The 9,714-nt window shown below is 41.3% G+C and overlaps 1 protein-coding gene across 1 annotated transcript in view; it reads left to right on the top strand.

Annotated features, from left to right (window-relative positions):
- Nucleotides 1-1,861: 1,861 nt before the first annotated feature.
- The window catches only part of tns3.2 (tensin 3, tandem duplicate 2), a 64,108-nt gene continuing 56,255 nt past the window's right edge, over nt 1,862-9,714 (top strand). The window contains exons 1-3 of the mRNA XM_030082460.1: nt 1,862-1,886; nt 8,868-9,041; nt 9,130-9,180. Coding sequence (XP_029938320.1) covers nt 8,892-9,041; nt 9,130-9,180 — 201 coding nt within the window. The 5' untranslated portion in view covers nt 1,862-1,886; nt 8,868-8,891. The remainder of the gene's footprint in view (nt 1,887-8,867; nt 9,042-9,129; nt 9,181-9,714) is intronic.

Genomic DNA, 9,714 nt, shown 5'->3' with positions numbered 1-9,714 from the left:
ACACACACACACACACACACACACACACACACACTCACACACACACACAAACACACACACACACACACACACACACACACACCACACACACACACACACGCCAGATCTCCATGAAGTTGTTTGTTTCAGGTAGGTGCCAAATGTTCTATGCTGCACTCTCATTCTCCTGGCAGGTATTTGTTCAGCTCACCATCTTCATCTCTTATTAAAATCATATATATATACATATATATATATATATATATATATATATATATATATATATATATATATATATATATATATATATATATATATATATATATATATATATATACACACACACACACACACACACACATTTATATGTTCCCAGGATTGCGTTCTGTTCTCCTGATCTCAGATGGATGTTGTTGCTGGTCTCTGCTGGAGCCATCCTCCCAGCTTGGGGGTTACTGCTCCCAGGGTCCCGATCACTACTGGTATCACTGTTGTCTTCACGTCCCACACTCTCTCTATCTCTTCCCTCAACCCTTGGTATTTCTCCAGCTTCTCGTGCTCCTTTTTCCTGATGTTGCCATCACTTGGGATTGCTACATCTATCACCACAGCTGTCTTCTGCTGTTTATCCACCACCACTATGTCTGGTTGATTGGCCATCAACTGCTTGTCAGTCTGGATCTGGAAGTCCCACAGGATCTTGGCTGGATTGTTCTCAATCACCTTTGGAGGTGTCTCCCATCTTGACCGTGGGACCTCCAGTCTGTACACGGCACATATGTTCCTGTACACTATGCCCTTAAATTATTATTTATGTTTGAATTTTTTATTACTGCTGCTACAACAATAGAAATGTTCACATTATGGTACAAATACGATTATAAAACAATCTAATCTGAGGCCCTGTCGATATTTCACTGTCAAATCGTACATAACTCGGTGTCATAGAGAGGTAAGAATGCATTTCGTGTTGGTCAGAAACATTAGACCGTCTTCTGGCGCCACCTAGCGGATTGTAAAGGGTATCACCATTGAGACCATTCATAAATTTCTCTACTACTACTGCTATCACCACTTCAACTACTATTAATAATGATAATAATAATAATAATAATAATAATAATAATAATAATAATAATAATAACAATAATAATCCTACAGAAAGTCTCCTCTGAGCCTGGTTCTGCAGAAAGTCTCCTCTGAGTCTGGTTCTGCAAAAAGTCTCCCCTGAATCTGGTTCTGCAGAAAGTCTCCTCTGAGCCTGGTTCTGCAGAAAGTCTCCTCTGAGTCTGGTTCTGCAAAAAGTCTCCCCTGAATCTGGTTCTGCAGAAAGTCTCCTCTGAGCCTGGTTCTGCAGAAAGTCTCCCCTTAATCTGGTTCTGCAGAAAGCCTCCTCTGAGTCTGGTTCTACAGAAAGTCTCCTCTGAATCTGGTTCTGCAGAAAGTCTCCTCTGAGTCTGGTTCTGCAAAAAGTGTCCCCTGAATCTGGTTCTGCAGAAAGTCTCCTCTGAGCCTGGTTCTACAGAAAGTCTCCTCTGAGTCAGGTTCTTGACCTAGGTTAAACTGAACTGAGTTTTGTCCTTCATGTCTGCAGTGTTTGTAATGAAAGTGACACATTGTGCCTTTCTTCCATGTAACAGTTGAGCTCTGTGCTGAGTTTCATTGTGATTACCTGACAGGAGAGATAACACGGTGTGATCTGCGTCTGCTGTCACTGCGCACTCCAACAGAGTTCAAAGTGCAATGCTGCACTTTATAATGCTTTCTTCCTCCTCCTCCTCCTCCTCCTCCTCCCTCCTTCCTCATGTCAGAGTCTCCACCTCACTTCTCTCCACACACAGGCTTTCACTCATCGGGCTCCACACTGCTGAGAGTAGTACTTCTTGTTGAGGGTGGCAGAGGCCGGGGTAAGTGTGCTTTTCCTGTATTCGCCGTGTGGCTGTGGGGTGTGACTGGCTGCTGGTGAGCTCGGTGCCTCTGTACGTGTCTGCTCCGGCGTTACAACCTGTCATTAAACCATCACTGAGCAGGAACATGTGATGGCTCATAAAGCTGAGGGGAGGGCAGAGCGTCTCCCCGTGGAGATGCACAGTTTACCCCCTGACACCATGAGACACCCCCCCCCCCCTGCTTGAGTCCGGCGTGAGTGAGACACTCAGCCTGTGAAATCACCCTCGAACGAAGGCGATTTAAATGACCGCTGTGCTCGGATTCTGACTGAGCCTCACGATTAAACCCGGCTGGAGTGATTTTAATCGCTTCATAGGAGGGAAAAGACACACAGTAGCAGTTGATTTCACTTCTGTCTTTTTTTTTTTTTTGTGGTTTTCTTTTGCTCAGCTTGCATCAAATCAGATTTTTAATTCTCACTGTAAGCATTTTTGTGTCTCATTTAAAAGAGTTTTGTTCTGAAGTCAGTTTTGATCCCCTTGTGAGCATTTTGTGGTAATCTTTGGTCAGTGTTTAGTCACGTTGTGGGATTTTGGGTCATTTTATCATCACTTTGTTTGTCTTTGTTGTAATAAAGTGTCACTTTTGTCTTGTATCTATTTGTCGTCATTTAGTTGTGACTCTGTGGTCAGCTCATGTAGTTTTGTTTCCCTTCTTGAACGTTTTGTTGTCAGTGTGTGTCTTTTGTGTCACTCTGAGACAGTTTTGTGTGTTTTTTTGTCTTACTTGTTGCCATTTTGTTGTTATTTTCTGTCATTTGTTGTTTTGTGGTGAATTTGTGTCCATTTGTGGTGAAGTTGATTCACTTTGTTGTTGTTTTGTTTAAATTCTGCAGCACTCAGTTGTTGCCTTTGAGCTGATTTGAATCTCTGCACCTTTGGCTTCTCTTTGAACCCGAGTACTTGTCTGTTTCTGCTTATGTAACGTCTCTATTTTTGCCGTTTTGTGTCACTTCTTTTTTGTTCAAATCTCCCCTCAAAATTTCCCTCCATTCCTTCTCTCTTTTGGCCACTTTGTGTCTTTTAGATTCATTGCACGGGCTTCTTTTCAACTGTTTAGGGTTTCTGTACAGTTTTTCTGCTTGGTGTTATTTAGCTTTGTTCCCTGTCCTTGTCAATCATGTCCTGCCTTGTTTCTGTTCCATATCTAACAACTTTAAATTAAAAAAGGACACACGTTGAGCAAATGTTTCACTTCTGGTATTTTCCACTTCAACACTTTCAATATCAATCAGTGGGTCAGTTGACATTTCAGACAGTTCTTCTTGTAGGAGGTGGAAGAGGATATTTTTCAACTGGAAACTTGTACGGCGGAGCAGAAACAAACAAACAACGGTGGTCAGTGCTTTCTGAAATGTTTTCCTTTAAATACAAGGGAAATACAGACTATAATTAGATGCGGCCAGTCCTGGCTCAAGGACTTTGCTGAGCAGTTTTGCCTATAGCAGTGAGCTGTGTGTGTGTGTGTGTGTGTGTGTGTGTGTGTGTGTGTGTGTGTGTGTGTGTGTGTGTGTGTGTGTGTGTGTGTGTGTGTGTGGTGAGGTCGCACACTTCCGTTTGTTTTGGATTCTCGGAGGGCGTGCAGACAAATTTAGATCGCAGGACTCTCAAAAACTTTGGAAAAACAGCCCTGAAATACGGAATTGGACGAAAGTCGCTCGTTTCTTTAAAGCAAAGTGCTTCAGCTCCAGAGCATCAGGACACACAGGAAGTGTGTAAAACCAAGAATTCACACATGTTGAGAATGGAAGCGGGTCAGAACCACAGCTGTGAAGGGTTTCTTTAAACTCTTTCACCATTCTGCCTCTTTGTGGTGATTTCACCTTTTTTTTAGGCCATTTTCTTAATTTCTGGGCCTTTTGGTGTGGATATATCTTTTACTGGCCACTTAGAAATGTATTTCTCTTTGGGGTCGTTTCTTGGTCACTTGTGTTTTCAGGAAGTGTGTAAAACCAAGAATTCACACATGTTGAGAATGGAAGCGGGTCAGAACCACAGCTGTGAAGGGTTTCTTTAAACTCTTTCACCATTCTGCCTCTTTGTGGTGATTTCACCTTTTTTTTAGGCCATTTTCTTAATTTCTGGGCCTTTTGGTGTGGATATATCTTTTACTGGCCACTTAGAAATGTATTTCTCTTTGGGGTCGTTTCTTGGTCACTTGTGTTTTCAGGAAGTTTGTGTTTTAATTGTGTTTCACTTTGCAACTCATTTCTTTTCTCACTTTGTGTCACTCAGTGGTGATTGTGTCGGCTTCTTATATGTGTGTTTGTGAAGTAGTTTGTGCCCTGTTTCAGCTGTTCTGTGTGTCTCTGTCTCTGTCTTTGCAGTTTGCGTCACCAGTCGTTTTTTTTTTCACCTGTGTATTTTTCTTGCTATCTTGTGTCTTCTTGTAGTCAATCTTCGAGTTTTCATGGCGGCATTTCTTTCTCTTGTGGTTCTTCTTTGTGACTTTGTGTCTTTTTCATGTGATTTGGTGTATTTCGTTTAAGTTATTCTGCAGATTCTTGTAGCTATTTTGCAACTTTTTTGTGACTTTGTGTCTTTTTTAAGTGATTAAGTGTATTTTTCAGTCATTATTTGCCTTCTTGTACTTATTTTGTATCTTTCTTGTGACTTTGTGTCTTTTGGGGTCATTTCATGTGTGTTTGTAGCATTTTTGTATCATTTAGTTTACTCTGGTTTTCATTTTTGTCACATTGTATGTACTTCAGTGTCACTTTGCTTCATTATGTCTTGTAGTCATGATTTTCTGATATTTAATTGTTTTGATTTTTGCCATTTTGAGATTATGTTGTGAGTTTTGTTGTCATTTTGTGTTGTTGGCGAAAGCTTATTTATTTGCCTTGATGATAGCTTTTGATATTTATTATAATTTTTTCTTTGTTGCCATTTTAAGGTTGTTTGTAGATGTCTGTGTGACTGCCTAGTGTGTTGCTGTGACACTGCAATTTCTCACTTGTGGGACAAAAAAAGGTTTGTCTTAGCTTATGTAATATCATCTCATCCTATCTTATCTCATCTCATCTTATCTTATCATCATTTTTGGAGCAATGCTGAACTACACAAGCATATCATCAACTTTATAATGAGCAGTTTCCAAGAGTTATGTATTGCTAAAATTTTCCGAGCAACTTTTCCCACAGATAAAGGTGATGGTGGATCCTATGCCAAGCAGCTCGTCCATCGAGGGAAAGTTCATAATTAAACTGAACAAACATTAGCTCTTGATGCAATATTTTCATTTGTGCAGTTTAGATTGAAAATTTTAACAATATATATGGAAAGAGACCATGTAGATAACAGAGTGTTCCTGAAATTATGGAAAAAATGAATGAATCATTCTTTATCATAAATGCAAAAACACCAAAAAGCTAATATGATAAAAAAACAAAACAAAAAAATAAACAAATGCTACAGTATACTTGGAAAAAAACCCTCAAAAATAATGCAGTTGGGGACATGGTAAGCTACCAGCAGCTTTATTCAAAAAACAGATAAATAAAAAAATGTTTTATTCAATTTGAACATGTAAAAGACACAAAAATACAAAAAAAAATAAAAAAAATAAACAAATAAATAAATAAAAAAAATCTAAATAAATTAAACAAATATAGACAGAATAAATTGTAATCTGTATTTATGGAAACATAAAGGAGTAGGAAGAGGTATATTTTTTAATGAATAGCTTTGTTCTCGTTTTACTGTCATGCTTTCTTTCACCTCCTATTCACCTACATAAACACCCTCCTGTCTTGTTTTTCCTCTCGCCAGAGATGAAAAAATGAAGCAATTTTCAGAAAATGGGTTAAATTCACTCACTATTGCTTAACGTGCCTGTGGTTGGCATGGCACGCTCCAGCAGAGGAGGTGTGCGAGAAGCCGCACAGCCTTTACGATGAGGCTTCATCTGGACTCCAAACATAGCTGCACTGTGCAGGGAGAGTGCCATTTACAGAGTTATGGTAAAGACCACTCAAATGTTTCTCCAGATAAGCTTGACTCGCAGCTGACACCTCCTCTGCCTCAACCGAATAAACACTGTGACTGTTGGGAGGAGATGGGGAGCTTCCCCGGTGGGTTCGCCCTGTGTTTCTCTTCCACTGTTTACTCTGTTGTGGTCACATGGTGAGGGCGAAGGCGAGGTTAACCGCCGCTCCTCGCCACTCCGCCGTGTGCACGGACACGCGTGTAATTTCCTCGATTCATCCGCTCCACGGTTTACACAAGAATGTGCAGGGAAATCACCTCCTTCAGCATCTCCCATTGGTTATGAGAAAATACGATGGATGTAACACAAAGCGCTAGTAAAACACCAAATGTACACATTTACTTGACGAGCGTGTCCAAATGAAGTGGAGTTACTAGAAAAATGAAGTCTTGCATTTCTTCTAACAGTTTCTCTTGAAAGTTTGCGTTAATAATGTGTTCATAGCCACATTCAGGGTGGTTTGTCAGCAACCTCCACCCCAAAAAACCCAAAACAAAACAAGAAGAAAAAAAAGAACAACAGAAGATTCATGGTTTTCTTTTCCCAACATGCACTTTTGCCCCCTATGCTAGAAATAACTTTCATTTATTTAAAACACACATTCTGAGGATTGAATTTAAAAGAGGCACGATGACAACAACAAATTCAAAGCTATGAAATGACAAGGTATAAATGCAACTGTGCTAAACGTGACCTTTGCTTACGTGCACATGCATGCTGTATAAATTGCATATATAACTATAAAATGTTAATGGCAAAAAATTAAATGTCCCCCAAAAAAACTATGAAATTACCTTTAGTGTAAAACGTAAAACTGCAGCTGTAACAGGTCTGCAGAATACAGGGATGTGAAAAAGTGTTTGCCTCCTTCCTGATTTCGTTTGCCACACCGAAATCTTTCAGATCATCAAACAAACTTAAACACGAGACAACAACAACACGCGGTAACGCAACATGCAGTTTTTGAATGGAAGTTTTTATTATTAAGGGAAAAAAAAACAAATCCAAACCTGCATGACCCTGTGTGAAAAAGTGGTTGTAAAAACATGCAGGGCACAACACCTGCAGGAGAAGAAGTTTTTTTTTTTTTTTTTTGAGACAGTTTAAAGTACTTTGTACCAGAAGGTTTCATTAAAATTGGTTTTATATTGACATTACTGTCAATTTTCCATGGTAAATGTTTCATTTGGAGAAAATAAGCTACTTCAAAGAAAAACTTCTCAGTTTGAAATGGAACTTTATGTGGCCCCTCAACTAAAACGTGTTTGACGTCCCTTCTCCATCAAATGAGGTTTCTTGTTGTCTCAGTTTATGCTGCAGAAGGTTTATCAAGAGACTGGTTGTTTATTTTTAAATATATATTAGTTTCACACTTCAGGCGTGATGCTTTCAGACTATTCATGAAGATACAGCGATGTTCAGTTTTGTTCTTTAATGAAAGTTGTTGAGAACATGTCGGTCCAGGGACCTTGAAGACTGGAAATAATAGTTTTCACACCAGTGACGGTGGATACAGGTTAATGCTAAGACCGAGTTCGTGACTGATGAAGCACTAAACAGGAGTTTATGGAAAGAAGAAAACATGAAGAAAACCATCCATACATGAAGAAAACAACTGTGGTCAATTTTTTAAAGTTTGGTTAGTATTTGCAGCTAAGTTTTTAATTTTTGATTATAATTCTATATAATATATATAATGTACCAGCTATCTAAAGTAGTGATTACACTAAACTTGATCCTTTTTTTTCCAACACTTAAATCAGAATATTTACAACTAGAAATTGGCACTCAGAGAGCGCAGACCTCCTCCACAGCTCAAATCAGTCACCAACAATCATAAGAACAGCATATATAATCACACATTGTGATCGCGGGTGTGATCAGAGTGGAGCGCTGCAGCGTGCGGTGCCTCTCTCTGTCGCCCTCTCTCCCTGTGTGTGTGTGTGTGTGTGTTTATCTGAAAAGGAAAACTGAAAAGCAACATAATTTATGTTATTTAACTTCATTTTAATTTGAAAATTGACCGGATTCTCTCGTATTTTCCGTTCCCGACCTCCTGTGTGGTGCGATCTGCTCTGTCCAGCTTTACAACTGGCGGTGCACGGCGCGAGGCTGACGGAGAAAATAGAGAGGAGCAGAGCAGCCGCAGTCCACAGCGCGAGCCGTTACGCACGAGGCGGTCCCCTGCGTCTCCTGTATGAACCGTGAGATAGGTTAACGGGGCGCCGATCTGACAGTCGGCGCGCTTCCCACTTCCGCATCGGAAGGGACGCGTTCTGTGAACCAGGCGTTTATCGCCCCCTGTCGGCGGGCCTGCCCAACCATGTGAAAGACTCCCTATCTCTCAATGATAAAGAATCCTTTAAAAAATTCCTGGATCCAGACAGTGATCTGGACCACCACCAAAATTTAATCAATTCTAAGTTAGCCCAAGTCCCACCTTTCCTTCATTGCAATCCGTCCATCACTTTTTCCGTAATGTTGCAAACAAACCAACAAACCGACGTGATTCCATAACCTCCTGGCGGAGGTAATTATTTCTTATATTTTCTTGTCATTTTCTCATTTAAATGTATTTTCAACTTTTTTCTTTTCCTTCGTAGTTTTGTTCAAATTTAATTTTAGTAGTTTTTTGACCCAAGGTTGAATGTTCTTTATGTTCCTTGATTTTTCTGATCGTTTCCTGTGTCTCGGTGCTATTATTTGTTGCTGAAGTGGATAAATTGATAAACGGAGCGTGTGACTTCAAGGTCATGTGAGTTTAAACAGAGCGAATGCTGAGCGAGTGTTTCAGTTTCTTGAGGTTTGTGCTGCTTGTGCCTTGTCATCATTATTCGATCAACTCGGTCAGCAGGGGTGGGGCTGGGGGGGGTTTCCAGTGACTCAGCTTCCAGCTGGCCTGAACTGACCTTGTGTTTCCCACCGTGCACCACTTCCCCCCAAACACGCAGGCGCCCGCGTGACCGAGAACAGCCATGGAGGAACGGCACCGAATCGACCTGACCTACATCACCGAGCGGATCATCACCACCTTCTGCCCCCCGGGCTGTCCGGAGGAGGCGTACCTGCACGGCCTGCAGGAGATCGTCCACATGCTGCAGTCCAAACACGGACACAACTACATGGTGAGACGCCAGGACGAGCACAAGCACAACAAACGCACAAATAAAGGCGATATTCCCACTCATCTGCTCTCACGCCATGTTTCCCCAGCTCGTCAACCTCTCGCAGAAACATGCTGCCCTCACCGCCATGAAACACAAGGTAACGCAAACCGTCCTCAGCAGCGGCGGCGACGGCACGCCGCAGAGGAAGGCCGGTCCCGCCTCCTTCCAGTTCACTCTCAGCATTAGTCATTTCCCACTATTTCACTCCGTTTCTATTATTAGTTCTGTCTCTGTTCCACTCAGACAGCTTTTAGCATTCGAGCTGTCGCTGCAGTCACTATTTCACTAAACTTCTGTTTACTGGGAGAAAACTCTCCGTCCTGCTGACAAGAACCTGACAGATATCCTACATCAGTCTATTAGCATTAGCGTCCACACCATCAGAGTCCCTGTGTGTGCTGCTGGGGCTTCATCTCAGCTGGTTTGTTGCTGCCTGCTTTTGTTCATAAATCGGTTTCTTAGCAGCACTAAAATTGAGCACAACGTTCGACTCAGCGTCAGTCTGCAGTTCCGCATCAAGTGATCAATATTAGCTCGACATGCATACATGAAGGTTAGCTCGGCTTTCTCAGCGCTATCTGCATGTTGGTGGGTTATCTCAGCTGGTTTTGCTGCTGTTTCTTCTCATCAT

The sequence above is a fragment of the Salarias fasciatus genome, chromosome 23 (assembly GCF_902148845.1).
Source record: "Salarias fasciatus chromosome 23, fSalaFa1.1, whole genome shotgun sequence".
Lineage (NCBI taxonomy): Eukaryota > Metazoa > Chordata > Actinopteri > Blenniiformes > Blenniidae > Salarias > Salarias fasciatus.
This window is presented reverse-complemented; position numbering and strand designations above follow the sequence as displayed.